This window comes from Magnolia sinica, chromosome 4 (genome assembly GCF_029962835.1).
Source record: "Magnolia sinica isolate HGM2019 chromosome 4, MsV1, whole genome shotgun sequence".
NCBI classification, from domain to species: domain Eukaryota; kingdom Viridiplantae; phylum Streptophyta; class Magnoliopsida; order Magnoliales; family Magnoliaceae; genus Magnolia; species Magnolia sinica.
The window spans coordinates 99,414,657-99,436,833 of record NC_080576.1 but is presented as its reverse complement, the minus strand read 5'-3'; the positions used below and the strand labels follow the sequence as shown (position 1 = coordinate 99,436,833).

Here is a 22,177-nt window from a genome sequence, read left to right as displayed (position 1 = left end):
TTCTTTTTCTTTTTTGTCAATGATCTTATTGTTTCTCCAATGCTGGCCCCTTGCCTGTTATGAACCTTAAGTGCTTATTCCTTGAGTTTAGCATGTTGTCAGGCCTAGAGATTTAACTTTGATAAAAGTATCATTATCTTCTCAGTTTCCTGCCTTTGCAAAGAAACCATTTCAGCCATCTTGGGATTAAGGAAGCAAGCCTTTCAATCAAGAATTTTGGGTTCCTTTATTTTCAGCGCGCCGTCATATTAAAGATTGTGAGTCCCTAATGGATAATTTAAACAAAAGGCTAGGTGTATGGAAGATTAGTTTGCTATCTTTTACTCGTAATCTTGAGCTGATAAGATCTACCTTTTCCAGTATCTGTATTTTCTAATCCAAAGTTGTACTTCTTCCGGAGGGTTGTTTCTCTATTCTTGTAAATGCATTAGGACTTTTTTCTAAAGTGGTTCTAAATTCTGCTCTATCGGTTGAGATTAGATTTGCAAGCCCAAGAATGAAGGAGGCTTGGGAATTTCCTCTTTGGACATCGCTCGATCGCATCTCCTCAGGTAGTTTTGAAATCCTAAATGGTGATCAAAGCTTTTGGGGTATGTGGGTTCGTGAGAAATACAATAGAGGTAACTCTTTTGAGTTTTAGAAACATCTTCTACAGCTTCTCGGGCTTGGTGGAGCATCCTTGGGACTCAAGACCTGACCAAAGTACATATAAAATTTCTTGTTGGAAATGGAAATTTTTCTAAGTTTTTTGTTTGAGCCATTGGTGAGTGTGTCTCGTCTCTTTGATCACTTGGACAGTTGTGCTTTCTATAATCTTGGGATGGATAATGATATAAAGGTCCATGCTCTTATTGGACAGTTGGAGCTTATCTTGTGCTGCTATTCACAACTCTGTGGATCTTTTGTGTTTTCCCCTACATTTGAGGCCCATCGCGGAGCGATTTGTATCATAGATGGCCCAAGGCCTTGGGAACAAAAGCCGTCAGATCCTCTCTTGATTCTGTTCCACGAACATTCTAGTCATTGCTATTGAGCTCCACAATCAAGAATGTCTTGAGGTTGTCCTCAACCTGGATTGATCCTCTTGGGTTATTCATCTATGCCCATTTCATATGCAAATATCTTGGAATTAAATGCCTGTGTGAGTATTATAGGGCACTACAGTAGGCGTGTTACTTAGGGCCCGTTTGGATCGTAAGTTACTTAAGATAAGTTACTTGTGCCACAAGTTATCTAATTAATTTATACTTATTAAGAAGATATGTTTGGTAAACAATCTACTTATCAGCTTCTCCTCTCTTTCATCTCTCCTATGCTTCTCTTTGACAACTAATGAAAAGTAGAAAAGTGAAATTTTTTTTAAACTACAGTGTTTAAGTACATATAAGTAAAAAAGTTACTTAAAATTAATCATAAACCAAACTTATCTGAAATAAGTTACTTATCTACACCAGTGAGTAGAAAAAGTAACTTATTTGGTGGTTTCCAAATGGGCCCTTATTGGCATTCAGTCACCTAGTTCATCCATTAGATTTCTATCATCATTAGAGCAGATTGCTTGCTTTAATTTATTTTCTTTTTTCTTGACCTGAGGTGTGGGCTTTCAGCTTCTTTTTTTTTTTTAACACACGCACACACACCCCACACACTCACGCTAGTGGAATTTCACCACCTATGGATACTCGAACCCTTGACCAGGTGTTGAAACTCCTGAGAGTCTACCACCCGTGTGGGTGGGCTTTCAGCTTGTTTCTTCTTCATTGCCCACAATGTTGGCCGCTCTATCTCCCTAGCAAGAGGTGTGAGCTCTTTCTAATTTCTAACTTAATGTGTGGGTTTTTCCTCTTTTCCTTTCTCTCCTTTTTCCCTATTTCTTTTGTAATTTTTCAGGCTTTTGCATACTTGGATGGTAATGAATTCTTTATGCTTACCTTTCCATAAATGATGAGGAATAAGTCTAGCTGGTCCGATCAACTAAGAACTTTCAATCTTTCATGTGTCTACAACATCCAATCTATCCAATAGGTTGACCCTGTAATAAGGATCACCTTTTGGAAAACTTAGCAATAGTACTTATTGGGTTTACCATACTTGTGCTTTGTTATTTATCAATAGCTGGACATTTTTTTATATGGTGTGGCCCACTTGATGAGTAGGTAGGGCTAAATTTTGTACTAGGAGGTTAAGTGGGGCTAACTTATTAGTAGGCTTGGATTTCACATGCACTCAAGAGGTTGGAAGTTATCATTGGGGTGTAATATAACATGCTATCCTATTGGTTGAACTTGAGACCTCCAATTAAAAAATGAAAATTTTATTGGACACCAATCCTTGATTTTTTATGGGGACCATCATAATGCGAGATCCCACTATGACCACTAAATGTGTAATCCAATGATAGACGCAGGGCTATAAAATCAAGCTGACTTGTGATTCAGGTGAGCCATGGCAAAGGAAATAGTTGAGAGAGTAATCAGGGGCTGATTTTTGGGCCTTGCACTGAACTTGGGTATACACTTCATGTGAGTTGGATTTCACGTAAACACGTGATCCACCCCAGCTGCCACCCCTTTGCTCACATAGCCCACCCCAGCCACCGCTGAAGAAATCTAATAGAAGGTACTCTAATTACTTGAATTAATGTGGCAGTTCATTGAAAACCTTTATGAGAAAGGCAAAGGTACCAGAATGTAAATTACATAATAGGTAGGTAGTATTTTGTACGATTCCCAAAGAAAAAAAAATCATGTTTGCTAGCCCCCATACACCCCTGTCCATGCACAGATCTACACGTGGCACTGATGATTACGTCAGACATCTGATTGGTGCAGCAGGTGGGTCCAACATGAAAGGTCACCATAAATAGCAATCATGTTGATCCATTCATCAAATGGTCCACACGTGTATGTTGAGAATGGACCGAAGGAAAGTTCCATCAAAGCGTCCATTGGTTTTGTTCAGAATCGCCCTGCTGATATACGAACCAACCTGATATTTGCATGAGATCATCTTCACTGCCTGACCCACTTTATACATGGATCAGATGTGCACACACTTTCCAGAATTGCACGTGCGATGCATATGGGCCAGCAAATGTGCATGGTTTTGTTCTTCGTTTCCAAGTTCGGGCCCCATCAGAGTACGGTGCTTCATACAAATGTACTTAGAAAATCGTATATGTTTAACCCTCCAAACCATGGCAGATACATTATCATGGATCTAAAGTCAGATTAATGGAAAAATCATGACCACTGATTAATCAGACTGTTTTGGTATGTTTCATTTTGATCGTTCATTATGTGTCCACCAATTGATCATTTAAAACATCATTTTAATGTACATTTTGTTTTATTGCCTTTCTACATTGTGGCCCACCATTTGGACTAGACGTATGCAATGTATACAGGTTTTGAGTACATGAGTATGTACCATAACATGAAGCCAGCGCATCAATCCCATATCGAATAGGTACCAAATATGGGAAAGAAGTGAGGGTAACAAAAGGGAATAGATGGTAACCGTTGGATCATACTTACCTGGACGGGGTCGTTTGGGTGACCAAAAAGGCCCAGGGCCTAGGTTTGTGGCTTCCATTGCACTTAGGAGGGGCACTGACTTAGCATCTCCTCAAGTAGGAGAGTGCACGTCATAATTTGTGATAGAGGGGGTACGCGTTCGCGCGGCCCCTGCTATTTCAAACCAAATATTTCCCTAGTCTTCTTTATTAACGGTCTGGATCTCACCACACAATGTTCATTAGTTTTTCTGATTAATGGTCTAGATGCAACCTTGATGTGTGGTTGGATTCGCTTGGACCCATTAAATAAGGCTTTACGCCTTTGCAATTACTGCTCCACTATCAGCCACCATGATTAAGTTCCGTCCAGATAGAAATCCTAGTACGGGTGTTAGTGGGCTGGGTTAGGGTCCGGCCAATTTCAGTCCAAGGCTATCTTTTATTAATCCCTCTGGCATGTTTCATTTTATAATATTTGATCTGTTTATTTGGTGGGCCTTGTGGTCTACAGAGAGAGGGAGGCCAGCTTACCGCAAATAGCCAAGGACGGCTGCAGTAGTTAAAATTCACGTATTACCTTGAAAGGAAGGGCCTTATTTTAGGGTTATTTAAAAATAAATAAATAAATTTAACAAGAAAGTTCACTGTTAGAAGTTGCTGGCTAGGGTGAGCCCCACCATAGTACTGATATAAAATCTGCCCAGGGTCCAAAAATCAACCTTGTTGCACCACATATTGGAAAGTATAAAGTATAAGGCAACGCTCACCCTCTAAATTGTTTCTCTTTGTGGGACCCACCTGAATAATAAGGAATGGGCTTGATGTTTAGAGACTAGGACTAAGTTTTGGTGTGGTATCTAATGGTTGTAGTGGAATATTTTATATAATAATCACTGTGAGCCCTATAAATACCAAAGGTGGACTTCATTCTTCCAATTGTTTCCCTTACAGTGGCCCACCTGAATTGCAGCTTGGTTTCAGTTTTTATTTTTTATTTTGCCATGAGCATGATGTAGGATTACACATCTAATGGTTAAGACTTAGGCGGGGCCCATAAAAAATCAAGGACAGTCATTAGTTGAAAAAAAATTATAAGATGGCGAGCCCTTGATTTTTTATGAGCACAACCATAATGTATATGAGATCTACTCCAACCATTAAATGTGTAATCCCATGTTAGACCAAGGATGAAAAAAAGTAGGTTGTTCGGTGACTTAGTTGGGCTACGATAAGGAAACAGTTGCAAGAGAAACATCTGCCATTAATTCTTACAAGGACCACTTTAACCATTACATGCTACACCAATATTTGAGTATAGGGCCCAAAAATCAAACCCATACCTGATTCAGGTGGGCCACACCAAGGGAAACAGTTCAAAGGGTAACCAATGTCCTTGTATTGGCTCTAACCGTGTAGCCCACTTGATTTATGAATGGGGCTGATTTTGGGCCATGGGCTTACCGCGTCCGGTGGATTTCACATCAACTCCAAGGTGGAGCCCACTCAAGCAACAACCCGCTCTCAAAAATTCACAAGAAAATATTTTCTCGATACAATCCACCTTCTGCATGCGTGAAATAACTCTTTACTAGAGGTGTGCGCTTTTTTTTTAAGGGGACCACCGTAATGTGTACCTGAGATCCACTATGACCATTAGATGTGTAATCTTACTTTATGCCCATGGCCAAAAAAAACAAGATAACTCACAATTTAAGTGGGCCACACCAAGGGGAACAACTGTGAGAGAGACACCCACCCTTGATATTTACAAAGCCCATCGTGATGATTATATAAAATCCACTTTGATCATTAGATATCACATCAAAACTTATTAACTATAACTTGAAATCTAGTTCTAATTGAGTTATCAACTTGAGAAGATGAATTGAATTCAAAGTCCATTGACTAGTGATTCCGATATGCTTGGTCTTTTTTATAATTGTTTTTACAATTCTATCTCACTAGGTTAAAAATCCATATCAACCGTTATTCTTAGATTAAAATCTTAGTATATTCTTACTAAGTCGCATGATATTACTGAGTTATTACTATATCGTAGCTCCATACTTGGAGTTGTCAATCCTAGGGATTGATAAAGGTTTCGGCGCCATTGAGGAACTTTGCATTGAGAATACTTAGATTAAATGAAATCATCTCGAAAGAAGATTTGGAAGAAAATGGTGGTGAAATGCCTTTTTGGGTTCCTTGGAGAGTCGCACAAGTAAACAAAAGTGCCGCCAAGTAGATGTCTGTCATACATGTGGCACGCTAATGATACTCCAAAACAATTTAATTATCAGCTGCACTAAATTTACACTAATAAAATTATCCAAACCTTCCTAAGATCGACCATCTAAATGGACAGTCTAAAAACATTGGCAAGTTGCTTATTTGTAATCCTTACCGTTGCAGTCTACCTGAGGCTCAAATTTTCCTCTTTTTTTGCTAAAGTATATATTTCAATAGGCTTATTATAATCATTCCACTAAATATCACATATGTACATTCATTTGAGATATTAAAGTTGATTTGAGATATCATACATGTTCTATAAATTTTTTGAAAAATTTCAATTCCTCTCATTTACTTCCATCCAAATTGAATATTTGAATTTCAATTACATTTCATTTACTTCCCTCTAAACTGAATATTTGAATTTCAATTGCATTTCATTTACTCCCATCTAAATTCAAATGCAACTAAGTAAGCCATTTACTCCCAATTCATTTAACTCCAATTTCGTTTCCCATTTTTGGTGAGAGATTTTTAGATTTTTGACATTTTTTTCTGGATATTAGGTAGAAAACCCTGCTGAAGATGAAAGTTTTAAAATACTTATTATAAATTAGTAAATAATTTTAAAACTCGAGTACAGTATGAAGTGAACATCTGAACTGAATTTTGAATATATTGTGAACACAATACCAAATTAAATACGAACATTTCTGATACAAATTTATCTATAGCCGTATCGTCTTTTTCCTTTTTTAACTTGCTGTATTCTGCTTTCAATGAAAATGTTGTCATATTTTCAAACTATAGATTGGAGATAACATAAGGATCGCATCTTGTGGGGAGTGTGGTGCGTAACTGGCATTCCTCCAGGCAGATTCATTTCACCACCCACCCATGAGAGTCATCACAATGTCTAAACTTTAGCCATTGGATTTGAGCCCTTCTTCAACTACGCAAACCTGTACTTGAGCTGTGAGCCTCGTAGGCAATTCTAAGGCCTGTTTGTTTCACTGATTACCATAATAATGTAAAGTGGAATATGCAGTGATTACAAATTATATGTCTCCTAACAACGTCTATATTTGACCTATCAGCATTAAAATTGTAATGCTAGCATTTTTACATTAATGTCAAACTATGATATTGCAACTTGGATTCAAAAATTTCAAAATTACATTAAGAAAAAGTGAAATGATTACAAATTCATTTACCCATCTTCTAATACATCTGCAATGTCCCTCGAATGCATCGAATTGAGCAGCTATTCTCATGTTTGTTACAGCAGTGTGGTAAACTCATAATGATGACACTCTTAGTTTACCTGTTACCCAGGTAATTGGGAAAACAAAAAAGCCCCTGACACCGTACCAGGCCAGGTAAAACACAGCAACAAATGACACATCCTTTGATCCTAAGATAATATTAAGGGTCATTTGGCAACATAGATTTGAATTCAAATCCTAATTACCATAGGAATTATCTTAAGGGTCATTTGGCAACATAGATTCGAATTAAAATCCTAATTACCATAGGATCAATGTGAATGGGGCCCAAAAATCAGACTAGTCTGTGATTCATTTGGACCATACAAAGGAAAACAACAACCCTCACCATTCAAACTATTTCCCCTTCGTGTTTCCTACCCGAATCATGATGTGCCTGATTTGTCAGGGGCCTAAATTATTTTAGAATGGTTGGGGTGGTGGATTTCATTTAATCATCACAGTAGGCCCTAAAAATGACTTAAGGTGGGTGTCCCTCTCCCGAGCTGGAGCTGTTTCCATTTATATGGTTCACTTAATCACAGGCCATGCTGCTTTTTCGGTTCTGCGGCTAAAATGGGTTGCGATCTCCCTTCATATTGCCCACTTGAATCACAGACCAAGCTACTTTTTCAATCCTACGGCTAAAATGGGTTGCGATCTCCCTTCATATTGCCCACTTGAATCACAGACCAAGCTACTTTTTCAATCCTACGGCTAAAATGGGATGACGCATTTCACATCAGTAGGATCAGGCTTGAAATCACGCCTCAACATACGGATTTTAAAAAGCGTGAATCAGGGGTAAATAAATTGCATTTACCACTGTATATACCATTGCAAACGCCAACAGCTTGTATTATTACCACCGAATCAATGTTGCCAAAGGACCCCCCTAGGGTCATTGCCTCCAACTGAACTGGACTTGATATGTCATTGTCTAGACTCCTCTCAGCACCAAACCGCTTGTCTCATCGACTGGACAGCAAATTGTCAACACCTCAACTGTCCTGGACTTGATGTGTAACTGCCCGGGCCCTTTTGAATACTGAAGCACTAGTCTCTCCGACTCGACTGCAACTAACAAATTTCCGGTGGAGAAACAGACCCACACAGCTAGTGTTTTTCTATGGTTCAACATAGGTTTTCGGTATGCAGGATTAAATATTTTTGGCAAAACTTTCCCCGGGTATCCCAAACCTCAAGATTCTGAAAACGAGATTTGTCACTATGCTACAAATCCATGCATTTGGGAGCATTTATTACCAAAAAAAAAAAAATCTCCTGCTTTTAAGCAAGTCTCTCCAAAGTCTTTAGTTTTTCTTCTCCCTCTTCTTCTTCCTTTTTTTTTTAAAAAAAAAAATAATAATAAATTTAATTTACCCTAAATCCTTGATTTGTGGGGATATGGACTTGGAAAATCTACCGATTTAACAAATCGGTCCCATGGCCGGGTCATTAAAAAAGAAGAAGAAACAATGAGAGAGAGAGAGAGAGAGAGAGAGAGAGAGAGAGAGATCTGAATACATGGATTGTGAAATCCATGACAAACATCCGTCACCCCAATAGAAAGAAAGCAGGGCAGTTTCCCTTAACCACAATGCTGTTTATACAGGCGTGGAAAATGCCGGCCGGTTATCTTTTAAGATAAAATGCTCAAGAGGAGATTGAAAAAGCAATTCACGGTACATGCACTGGCATAACACTAGTGCCACATCTCGGTCATCATCCATCAGGTAGGTTCCACCATGAATATGCCCATCCATTATCAGGTGCGTCACAAGAGTCATGTTGTACATGTATCAGTGACCAACTTTCTCCAGATGGACCATCCAATTCTCTCACACATAAGTGTGGCTCATCTGATGATGAGACCTTCCTGACGAGTGACCCAGACACCTCACACAGATGAGATGAACAAAAGGCTTCTACGGGCACAAATCTTCTGTAGCCTTTTTCTCCCATCTTCCAATTATCCTGACCGGTAGAAAAGAGAACAGCGGAGACAAAAAGGGCCAGGGAAGTAGAAGCAGCAATTTTATTCAGTACTTGATACGGAACGCAGGGGAATCAACAACAACAATAACAGTAGATTAAACATGGAAGCTATGAGAGCAAAAGCAAAACAGCAGGAAGCAAAAGGTCTGCAGGAAGAACACAAACACCAAAATTATAGGACTGAAATGAAGAGAAAAGGATACAGAAATCTTGACCAAGTTGATACTGTTCGCCGTGCCCACTCCCCCTCAATTTTCATAGTTGTCTTCGACTCCTTCCTCGTACTCTCCCTCGTCCTCCTCCACGGTTGCATCCTGGTACTGCTGGTACTCTGACACCAGGTCGTTCATGTTGCTCTCCGCCTCTGTGAACTCCATCTCATCCATCCCTTCACCAGTGTACCAGTGCAAAAACGCCTTGCGCCGGAACATGGCCGTGAACTGCTCACTCACCCTTCGGAACATCTCCTGTATCGAAGTGGAGTTGCCGATGAACGTCGACGCCATCTTCAGGCCCGTTGGGGGAATGTCGCAGACGCTCGACTTGACATTGTTCGGGATCCACTCCACGAAGTAGGATGAGTTCTTGTTCTGGACGTTGATCATCTGCTCATCCACCTCCTTGGTGCTCATCTTGCCACGGAACATGGCAGAGGCAGTGAGGTAGCGGCCATGGCGGGGGTCAGCCGCGCACATCATGTTCTTGGCGTCCCACATCTGTTGGGTGAGCTCCGGGACGGTGAGGGATATGTACTGCTGGGAGCCACGGGAGGTAAGGGGGGCAAACCCAACCATGAAGAAGTGGAGCCGGGGGAAAGGGATGAGGTTCACAGCCAGCTTTCGGAGGTCAGAGTTCAGCTGGCCAGGGAACCTCAGGCAGCACGTCACTCCGCTCATCGTTGCGGATATCAGATGGTTCAGGTCCCCAACTGCGAACAGCAATTAAGTCAAACACAACAATAATCTTCAACATTGACAATTCTTTCAAACTTAACATCACGGTCTGTTTGGAATGCGGTAATGAAATCCCAAATTCTGCAGATTTCTATCAAAAAGGATTTTGAAGGATATTTTGTTTCTCCAAAACATCCACACAAAAGTGAAGTGTAAACCCTTTCAAAATTCACTTTATTTGGTCTCCTGCTCAAAAGAAGATGGATATGATTATCCAATCCCCATTTGGAGAAGCTAGGTGTCCAAACAGGTCCCTTTTGCATATAATTTTGACATAAAAGTCATCATTGAGTCAAAGACGGGGTAATCACTAAAATTGGACGCTAAGCAATTTCCCCGAGACGCAGTGAACCAAAGTTATACTTCTATGGATCAAACATAAAAATAAAAGTTTATTCATATGGCTGTGTTTGGATGCACATTTGATTTACAATAATAAGTTCAATAGAGTAGTCTAAAATGATTTCTAATCAGGAAAGTAGGCTTGAAATTGCATTCTCATGCTTTTCAGGTGGAACTTGAAAAAAAACATAGTTGCAACTTGGAGCCCAGTCTGTCACAATAGGAATACAAATGGTAATTATCTACTTTGTCGAACTTATATCATGTGCAATTCAATTCAATAGACAATCGAAATATAACCTCTTCAGATATCCTAATGAAGATACTTACAGCTTGGGGTGCTGAGCTTCAGGGTCCTGAAGCAGATGTCATAGAGTGCTTCATTGTCCAGGACCATGCATTCATCAGCATTCTCCACCAGCTGGTGCACTGAGAGGGTGGCGTTGTAGGGTTCCACAACCGTGTCAGAGACCTTGGGAGAAGGGAAAACTGAGAAGGTAAGCATCATCCTGTCTGGGTACTCTTCCCTCATCTTTGATATCAGAAGTGTCCCCATGCCAGATCCTGTCCCTCCTCCAAGTGAATGGCAGACTTGGAAACCTGACAAAAAGAAAAGAAAGTAGATATACAGTAAGTGACCACAGAAGGAGAGTTTTTCTGCAACATTGATCTACCCACAACAGGCATAAATCAATGCATAAAAACTGATATTAAATGTCACATTAGGTAAAATTACTAACAGCAAACTTGAATCTTTTAGTAAAAGGAAGTGCAGCTCACTAGAAATGAGGGGACTACAAGGCACAGTCATTCCATCAATCATGTAGTTCCTTCGTTCAAAATGGGGAATGATTAGGGGAGGGCTGCCCAACTGTACAAATGGCATGTGCCTCGAATCAAGCCTTCAAAACTCAGTTTCGGAATGCAAGTCATCCTATACTGGACTGAGTCACATATCACTGATACCTATACGACTCATGTAACACAGGATGTGAAGCCTGGACAAAACAAGGTAAACATTTAAAAATGCGACCGGTCCAAATCATCCTGTACTACAAACAAATTTGTTTTACAAGCTGCCTCCTAGCTAGACAGAGGCATGCATGCACATGTATATCCAACCACAAATGCATCAGTTTGATACACATACAGACACATTGTGCCTCACACTTGTTGGATAATAAGTTACCATCCAACCAGATTCTGGCTGTCCATCCAAGATTATATCCAAAACAAAAAAGTTACAATCCAACTAGAGCGTAAGTATCAACATGTCAAGTTCTAACACCCAACCTGTCCAAAAGGTTGCCCAAACATGAAGAACCTGTGTGTGTGTGTGTGTGTGTGTGTGTGGGTGGGGGCATGAGGTCAAGCTCTATGGACCTGACTCGAATGTGTGTACCACATCCACACCATCAATTAGATGCATCCTTCCATGGCGGGCCCTGGGCCTAAAAATCAGGCCAATTCATGACTTGGTTGGGCCACCCCATAGACAACAGTTGAGGGTGGATGCCGACCCAAAGGGCCCATTGTGATGTGGTTCAGACATCTAACCCATCCATTGTGAGTGTCCCACTTGGATGAGGGATCACACCAAATTTCCGGCCATTCCAAAACTTAGGTGGGTCTCGCCAAGTGCTTTTAGACTTTTAGGCATGATTTTACATAATTTCAGATTGTATGGCATATGGGGGCGTAACGACTATTACAACCACCGTAACGGTTGAAAATTTTCTTTTGCCCAAAAATTCTGAAAAAATATTTAGAAAATCAAGTATAATGTAAATATTCCAAATATGTATTCTTTTTTAAAAAAAAAAAAAAAAAACAAAACATGTTTTTGGTAGTGTTACGGTCCACTCTTTGGTAAGAGTGTTGCATACTTGGATGAACAAATTCGCTAGACTGCCCGATACAACAGTCTTACCAAAGAGTGGATCCTACTATACCTAGGGAAGGGATGAACATGCAAGTATATGCAGCCAGAAGGTTTCAGTTGTGATAATTGAACTCTTCAAATTGCAACTCTGAAATGGACAGTAAGCTAGTAAAGCCTTCTCAGGAACTTCAAACAAAGAGCAAAGATCAGAAAAGTGAGTTCTATAAAAACTGTTAGATTTCCATTGCTGCAGCTGTGATCTTTTAATGCTCAAATCTCAAAACATGGGGGAAGAAAGAAAGAAAAAAGTAATACTGGGATGAGGTTTTAGTCATTGAAGCAAACTAACTACATAAAAACAGTCCCATCCTCCAAAATCCAAGCAAAACCAAGGAACAGAAACATAAGAAACACCTGTGAGTCATCTCAACCATGGTTTTGAGAATCAGTTATGTCATAAGCCGTTCAAGTGTAGCCAAACTGGGGCAGCAATATTCATATTTTTCCCTCAAATTTCTTGAGGAAAAATGGTGTATAAACATTGAAGATATTATTTATTGACATACAATATTTAGGATATTACATACAAGAATTTTAAAGTCAGTCAGGTACTCAGCACTCAGCTTTAAATAGGCAACTCGACGGAGAACATTCTTACCAAAGAATAACCCATTACACCATCAAATACCAAAAAAAAAAAAAAACAAAAAAAACGAAAAAACTAAAAAAAACAAAAACAAAAACAAAAAAAACAAAAAAAAACAAAAACAAAAAAACAAAAACACAAAAACACAAAACAAAACAAAACAGAAAAAACAAACAAACAAACAAATATTTTTTGTGATTTTTTTCTCCCAAAAAAACAAAGAAGGAAAAAACAGCCATTACGGCCTGTTATCTTAACAGCCAAAAAGCTGGCTGATGCCAATACTCAAAACCTTAAGGGCGTGTTTGGGCGGTGGGATTAGAAGGGATTAGGTGGGATGGGATTCAAAAAACATAATTATTACCCATGGCAGGGATTGTCCCCTGTTGCCATGGGATAAGATTAATTCCATGCTTTGTTGGTAATACGGTGGTACATTGAATGGATATACCCACCATCATTTGAAATTACTGAGAATAACACACGTGTTATATCTAAACCGTTCATTTATTTTGTAACCTCATTTTATGGCATGGGCCTAAAAATGAGGTAGATCCAAAACTTATGTGGCCCCAAAGAAGTTTTCAACGGTAAGTATTCAATCCCCGTTGCTTTCTATGGTGGGGTCCACTTGAGCTTTAGATTTACCTGATTTTTTGGCCCATGCTCTAAAATAATCTCAAAAAATGGGTGGACGGTGTGGATATAGCCCACACATCATGGTGGGACCTACACAACTTGCTAACATTGAGTGAAATTGGCACGGGATCCAATGCAATTCCATCTAATCTAATTCCCACCTAATTCCATTCTTCCCAAACATGGAGTGGAATTGGCACAGGACCAGATGAATCCCATCCCACCTAATCCCTTCTAATCCCACTGCCCAAACACGCCCTAACCTCATCACTGAAACCAAAATCAGAGATTGAATAAGAAGAATCCAATGACATTTCAGGAAAAAAAAAATCACCAAATTGGAGACAAACCTTACTACAATCCCAAGATCCATCAAAATTAATGAAAGTAAGGTATAACAATGATTCCAGGTGCTTCAAAATCCCCCAAACTACAGCATAAATAGAAAAGGCACGGATAAAGACATCTGAAAGAAAAGAAAGCATCTACAATGCATGGATTTAGCATTTTAAGAAAAATCATACCACCAAAAGGAGACCCAAGATTAGTGAACAGGTTTCAGACACATGAATGACTACAAAGACAACAAAGATTTGAGAATTGCAATCCAAATCATGGGTTGATCTCATCAATCTTCAGAATTCTCAGAAAAAATAACATGCTAGAAGAAAATTTCAGAATAATAGATCTGCATTCAAATCAAAATAATGGATCTAAAAAAATTCAACTTCCACAAGTTAGAGTACAATAGAATCCAAAATTTGCAAATTTCAATGTAGAATCTTGAACGTACTAAAAACATTCACTTAAACATCAAAAGTTTGGCAACATTCACAGATCCGAAGTTCCAATGTTCAAAATCAAGATAAAAAATTGCCGTTGGTAATTCTTATAGAAAAATAAAAGGCAGATGAAAGATCTGGAGAAATGGATCTCAAATTTCAATCAAAATCACAGATCCGAAAGAATTTGTTGCTACAAAATCCAAAACAACAGAAGAAAGAACCATTCAAAATCCCAGAATTTCAACAAACATTCACAGATCAGAAGATCCCATGGTCAAAGTCAAGATCAAGATCCATACATTGCAGTTGGTAATTCCCAACAATAATTAAAAAATTAACAGATAAAAAGAAGATCTGGTGAAGCAGATCTCACATTTCCATCAAAATCACAGATCCAAACAAATTCATCTCTAAAAATATCCAAAACCTGCACAATTCGACGCGCATTCCAAAATAACTGAAGCAAATGCCACTCAAGATCTGCATTTCAATAAAATCCACAGATCAGAAGAACCAACAATCAACATCAACATCAAGATCTATATGTCTACAATGCAGTAAAATATTCTCAGATAAAAAACTATGACAGAGAAAGATGAAAGATGAAAGATCAGATCTCGCATTTCAATCAACACAGATCCAAAAGGATTCATCTCTACAACATCCAAGAAATGCACAATTTAACACAAAATCCAAATCAACTGAAGCAAAATAAATAAATAGATACTCAATATACCAACATTTCAACATGATTCAGAGATCAGGAGATCGAGATTGAGATCAGGATTGAGATCTATACCTTGCAGACAATCACAGTTCTCAGCCTCCTTCCGGACAACATCAAGGACCGAATCAATCAGCTCCGCTCCCTCAGTATAATGCCCTTTTGCCCAGTTATTCCCGGCACCGGACTGACCAAAGACGAAGTTGTCAGGACGGAAGATCTGGCCGTAGGGCCCCGATCGGATGCTGTCCATGGTCCCGGGCTCGAGATCCATGAGGACAGCCCGGGGAACGTACCGACCACCGGATGCTTCGTTGTAGTAGACGTTGATGCGCTCGAGCTGAAGATCGGACGTCCCACCTTTGAATCGCCCAGTGGGATCGATGCCGTGCTCGTCGCAGATCACTTCCCAGAACTTGGCCCCGATCTGGTTGCCGCATTGGCCTCCTTGAACGTGCAGGATTTCTCTCATTTTGCTGAGAGTTTCTTCTCTGCTAGGGTTAGGGTTTTTTTGGATGGTTGGAGAGGGGCTCCGATTCGAGCCTTTGAAGAGGAGAGAGAGGGCGGTGAGATGGGGTTGGCTATTTATAGGGGCGCGGGTGGCGAGATCTTGCTGGCGGTAAATGAGTGTTCGTTTTCGGTATGTCGCGGTTGAAAATGTTTAGAATATGTCGCTCCTTTGGGTCCACTTTCAGAAACGGTAGGATGATTGGAACCGTCCATAATTTTTTTCATAGAATTAATGATTTATTAAAATTATTTATATTTAATAATATGTATTAAAAAATGATTCCAAACTTTGATTTTTATGTCGAATATGAACCATTGAAAAATGTTCTTTACAACGTTCTAGGTTTACAAGGATGTAGCGATGTTTAAAATCATCTATTTAGTGTAATTATATTTATTTAGAGGTTTTAGATAATTATTAATAATATGGACGGTTAAGATCATTTCAATATGTTAAATCGTGGGCCCCAATGAATCGACAAATAATAATTAACTAAACCGCGATATATGCAAAACGAACTTGGTAAGTATTCCATACCCTATAAATACTGAAACGATTCGCGGAGAGAGATTGAAATGGTGAATCTCCGCACACGTGCTCATTTATTATACGTGCAACCTATCCGTGCCATTTAAAAGATGGCTATCAACGCTATAATGCATTTTCCCGAAAATCAGTCTTTCCAACTAATCAGATGGCCTGTTTTAATGAATTGGAATATAGACCGTTCGTTATTTTTGGTTGGACATTTATTTACGGCCGACTGATGGGTATGAAACCTTATAAAATTATTTACCGTGCTTGGAATTTTAACTTTGGTCCACACCGTATGAATGGGCCGTATCTCTCACTTGTGCGCCATGGTTGCACGTGTGGACGATTCAACTGCTGAATCTCATGTGTGCCACGGTTTAACATGGAGGCCGGCAGTCAGATGGGAGAGCGGTTTGGGTGGTTCCCTCGATCCACCTACGCCGGTGGATCCATAACTGCGGGGTCCACTCTGATGTATGTGGCACGCCATCCATCCATTTTGACATATCGAGCGGATTAGGTACTACCCCTGTTCGGAGATGGGGCCACCGTGATGTATTAATTTTATACACACCGTCCATCCTTTTTTTCATATCATTTTAGAATAATAGATCAATAATAAGTCAGATCCAAGTATCAAGTGGAACACATGCCCACCATTGAAACATTTTTAGGGTCCACAGCGTTTTTTATTAGCCATCCAACCTGTTGATGTGGTTATATATAACTGGATGAAGTGAAAAACCAAATATCATCTTGATCCAAAACTTTTGTGGCCCTAAGAAATTTTTCAACGGTAGTAATTTAATCTTGTGGTCCATTTGACCTTTGGATCTATGGATAAAAATCATACATCATGTCAGCCCCTCGAAGCCACTGCCTGTCCCGAGCTCTGAATAGGCAGGGGTAATCCCTAATCCGCCCCTTTGACATATCCTTTTACCAATATAAAAATGGAGCAAATTCAAATCTTAGGTGGACCACCGTAATATTTATTTGCTATCAAACGTGCTGCTAAGGTGAAAAAGACTGGATGAATAGACAACACAAATACTAAATAAAAAACTTATGTGGCTCACAAGAAGTTTTTACTTGACATAGATAAAAGGGCAATATAAATATCAGCTTAATCTAAAACTTTTGTAGCATATAAAAAGTTTTAATAGTTAAATTATCATTGTTTCCTATATTATGTACCACCTAAATTTTGGATTTGCTCCATTTTTGAGATCATGCCTAAAATGAGTTTTTAATACGGGGGTTCCACACCACACCCCTTAGATGGGCTCATATCAGGAACATGCACTGAATCACAAATCAATCTGGTTCTGTCATCAGGTAGCCCACAAGTTCGCTTGAGTGGCACACCGCACCTCAAATGAGATGATCGCCTTGTTTTGGCACCGATGCATGTGCATAGCTTTGGTGGCCCAGGTCTTTACCCCCACGCAACGCTTCGTGGCAGCATGCCCTCTTCAATTGGAAGCAAGTACCTGCTAACTCAATACACTTAAAACCCTATTGGTCTACCATGATGTATGTATTTTATCCCCTCTTATCCATTTTACCATATAGTATTAGCTCTTGAGAAAAAAAAAAAGAAGACCGATATTCAAATAAACATCACTGTGTAGCCTAGCAAGGTTTTCAATAGTGGAAATCGAAATCATTATTCCCACTGTTTCTTGTGATATGGTCTACTTGAGCTTTGGATATGCTTTGATTTTGGTAAAATGATATGGAAAAAATTGATGTACAACATGGAAAGACCACATACATTCATAGTGGCCCAATAAAGTTTACTCAGTGTAATAAGAGCCTATTGAGCAACTAAGAAGGCAATCCAATTTCTCTTCAATATTGGCTTCGTACATTGGAGCTGGATCTTTATCACTTTAAAAGTCCTCAGGCGCCCATTTCTAAGTTAGGTATCTGTTGATTGGCAATCCTGGCAGTTGATATGATGTGCCCGAGTGGATGAAACTTCATTTAAATTGGGAGGTCATGACCCTCCCCATACCTATCCTAACAATAGATTGTCAAGAGGATAATACAGCACCGTTCAAAATTGAGCAGTAAAGTTGGATGGACAGGAACATCAGATTTGACAGAATGTTCGGACATACATGTGTGGCTCACATGTTTTGCCATGAGTCGTGGGACGGAGCACCTTTTGAGCATGCTTTACATGGCTTCATCTCCGAGGGTAAGACAATTTGTTGTCCAATCAAAACATGTTTTGTCATGTTGTGTTGTGCCGGCTGGCTGGACAGGGGCAGTACCCAATCCAAGTCCCATCACCTTACGTGTAAAGAGTTGAGCGCCCAGGGAAGTAATTTTAACAGGGACTAAGACATAAAGGGACGTTTCTAAATGGAATCCCATTTTGGAAATTTCTATTTGGGCTTGGATTTTTAAAACTCTGAATTTCTTAAGTTGTGTTTGTTGTATGTATTTGAGATAATGTGATGTAGAGCAGCTGCATATGCATTTTTAACATAGCAGGATCATAAGATGTTCGAATGAAGGCGACAGTAATATGTTTGAAATAGGCCTGATCCTATATAGGATATGAAGTAATTTTGCCCCAAGCGCATTTAGTTTAAAGCGACTTATTGTAGATATGAAAATTTTATTGTTTGAAGTGTTAACCGTAAAATAATTGTAAGTTTTAATCCAGGCATTATTACGAAACACATAACCTATCAATCTTTATACATTAGTGATGTTCATTTCGCAAGAAAACAAAAGTATTTGATGTCAAATTTAAGATTTAATTTTTTTTATTACTTTTGATAATTTTTATTTTCATTGTATCTCATTATTCTTATAATTTTAGGATTTTTATCTTTTTTAGAAGTTGTTTATAATAAAACTATGAATGCTTTAGTAAAAATTTATTGTCATTTTTTTTTTTTTTTTGATAAAATTGACCTTTGGGAGAGTTTTTGCTATTTTGAATCAGATTTTTAGGTTATCCATATAAGTAATATAATCAAGCAATCTTAGATCATTATTCAATATAAATAAATAAATTCTCTCTTACTTCTCGTGGATTCAAGAACTCACAGTGTGGATTCAATGTCTTGATTACTCGAGGAAGATGGTGATCTTCCTCTTCATTATTTCACACTCTTTTATGTATCATGATGTATCTGATGGATTAAATGTTATAAAATATTCTAAACGTCATATATGTGTGCAACATAAGAGGATGATTGTTGTAAATCCACTGTGAGGCAATAAGATAAGATGATGACTGCATAAAGGCCATTGTAAGACAAACTTTACCTAACAGTATGATAATTCTAAAAATTTTGTTAGTTTACAAAAGTGACCCCACTAATTTTATAATTGATGCACAATATTATATGTTTGTTGGGATGTTTGCAAATTTCTCCAATGATATACTTCATATAATGATTACATGGGCACAAGTTTTGTGGCATTTTATTATTATGGCATAAATGCAAGTAAAAGGATCCAACGATGTGAATGAATAGAATTCGAATACCGAAAGAAATGAGGAGATGATATTTAGGACCAATTAAAGTTGATCCCAAAATTCTAAATTTTATAAGTTAAGGATCTCCCTTGGAATTGAAAAGTCTAAAAATCTTTAATTTGAAATTATTTAGTATTGAAATCTAAGCTTTTATAGTCTACCAAATCATATATTTTAATTCTCAACTGCTCAATATATATATATATATATATATATATATATATATATATATATATATATTGTGCTAAACTAACTCTCAATCTATTTAGAAAATGGGATTGGGTGGCATGGAACTCCATTTGCTCCAATGTAAATCTGATCTAGCATTTAGAAAAGATTAAAAGAATTGAATTAATCTAAGTTTCATGTCAACCAATTTACTAAGAAATACAATCAAGGTTTTTTGTGGATTTCAAAATCCACTACATTTGTAAGCCCATGTTAATGCATGTGTTTTTATCTACACCGTCCATCCATATGCACCCTTTACATAAGACAATCCAGTTGCATACACATACAAGTGATTAGTTGGTCCGTTGATTACAATTTCATAATCCGCCAAATATAAGTTTCACTTAATACAGCAACTTTCACAAATGTATAAGTTATCCCAAATGTAAGATTGGATGGTTAAAACACTATTATATTTTTAGGCATGAAATTATTATATAATAACGGTGTTAATACCACCTGATGCAATTTAATACTATATTCAATACCATTTAATCTCGCATTCCAACCAAACCCAAGGTTTTTTCATGGTCTATCACCGTAGAACTAAATCTTTTAGCTGTGACTTACTCATATACAGTGATTAATCAAAACTGTCAAATGGGTGGGCCCCAAAGTTGATGACCCATAGCACAAAACTACATCAGTGGCATATGGACTCGGATTGGCTACTCCCCCGGCCACTAGCCTGGTGGTCGGTGCTCTGTGGGCCCCACCATGATGTATATGTTTCATCCATGCCGTTCATCCATTTTTATAGATCATTTTATGGCTTAATGCCAAAAATTAGAGGGATATAAATCTCAGGTTGACCGCACCACAGGAAAACAATAATGATTAGATATCCACCATTAAAATCCTCCCAAGGCCCACTATATTGTTTAATTGAAATCCAATCTGTTGATCAGGTCATACAGACCTAGATGAAGGGAAAAAAACAAGATCATCTTGATCCAAAACTTTTATGGTCCCCAAAAAGTTTTTAATGGTTGACATTTATTCAACACTGTTTCCTGTAATGTGGTCAACTTAAGATCGAGATGTTCCTCATTTTTGGTCTCATACCCTAAAATGATCTAGAAAAATAGATGGACGGCATGGATGAAAAACATACATCACGGTGGGGCCCACAGAGCACCGACCATCAGCCATTGGCTGGTGGCAAGGGGGAGTAGCCAATCCGTTTCAGTTGATAACTTGATACTCTTTATACATCAGCAACATCACCAGTGGCACGTCATGTGCAAGGCACGTGGAGAGAAGGTGTCGGTGCAGATGGAAGCTGAAACGATTCCCGTAAAAGATCATAATCCACTACAGATGTAACATCCGAACCATGTGGTCCCACCGTTTTGGCATGTACCTCAAATCCAGTGCATCCATCAGGTGTGCTCTTGGAGTTAGACCTTGCGATGAAATATCTACTCGATTCAAAACTCAGGTGGGCCACACCACATTTAAAATCTGAAATGGGACACCAACCATGGGTTTGTGTGTAGGGCTCCAACTAATTTTCTATTTAATCTAAACCGTTTATCAGGTTCTATTTCATCTAAACCGTTCCCCAAAGGTTTTAATGGTAATTTAATATTGTTCTTCATATTTTTGGACCATTGAAGTTTTAGATGAGGATTATTTTGGGGTTGTACGGCGAACACGATAGACTTAATCTGATGGACTGAGTTGATGTAAAACGGACAATATGGTGGGCCCCACAAATATCAGGTGTTATAAGATCTTTTTGAAACATGAAGCGGCTTATTCAGATATGGTAGATATTCGCGCGGTGCATTTATTTTATTTTTTTTTAATATATTGAGGAGCGGGCGAGATATCTATCTTGCTTGGAAAGCATCGGACTCGCAGCAAATGAGGGTGCGGATTAGATGCGGCACCGGCCACACCCAACACGGTGCGGCCCTGACTGTGGGCCCCATCTTGATGTATGTATTGTATGTCCGCACCGTCCATCCGTTTTTCAAGATAATTTTATCTTATGAGACAAAAATTTTTGCAGATCCAAAACTTAAGTGGACCACACCATAGTAAAGAGTGGTGATTGAATATCCACCGTTAAAAAATTCCTAAGACCCACCATAATGTTTATTTGCCGTATTGATAAGGTCATAGAGACCCAGATGAAGGGAAAATAAATAAATATCAGCTTGATCCAAAACATTTATGGCCCACGAGAAGTTTGTAATGGTCAATCAATACCGTTTCCTATGTTGTGGTCCACCTGAGATTTGAATCTGCTTCATTTTTATTCCCGATACCTCAAATGAGTTTTAAAACGGATGGACGATGTGGATATAAAATAAATACATCAAGGTGGGCCCCATGGTCAGGGGTACACCGTGTTGGGTGAGGCTGGGGCTGCAACTAATCCACTCCACAGAACTGATAGTAAAGA

General features: G+C 38.7%; 1 protein-coding gene and 1 non-coding gene across 2 annotated transcripts; one reads left to right on the top strand and one right to left on the bottom strand.

Moving 5' to 3' along the window:
- Positions 1-3,528: 3,528 nt before the first annotated feature.
- Positions 3,529-3,689, top strand: LOC131244981 (U1 spliceosomal RNA). Its single transcript, XR_009170745.1, has one exon. It is a non-coding gene; the product is annotated as a U1 spliceosomal RNA (small nuclear RNA).
- A 5,345-nt stretch (positions 3,690-9,034) lies between these two features.
- LOC131243490 (tubulin beta chain-like) lies at positions 9,035-15,552 on the bottom strand. Its single transcript, XM_058242871.1, has 3 exons — positions 15,059-15,552; positions 10,638-10,907; positions 9,035-9,940 (listed from the first exon to the last, which is right to left on the bottom strand). Exons 1-3 carry the CDS (start codon positions 15,453-15,455, stop codon positions 9,261-9,263), a joined length of 1,347 nt encoding a protein of 448 aa, XP_058098854.1. The 5' UTR covers positions 15,456-15,552; the 3' UTR covers positions 9,035-9,260.
- Between the last annotated feature and the right edge of the window lie 6,625 nt (positions 15,553-22,177).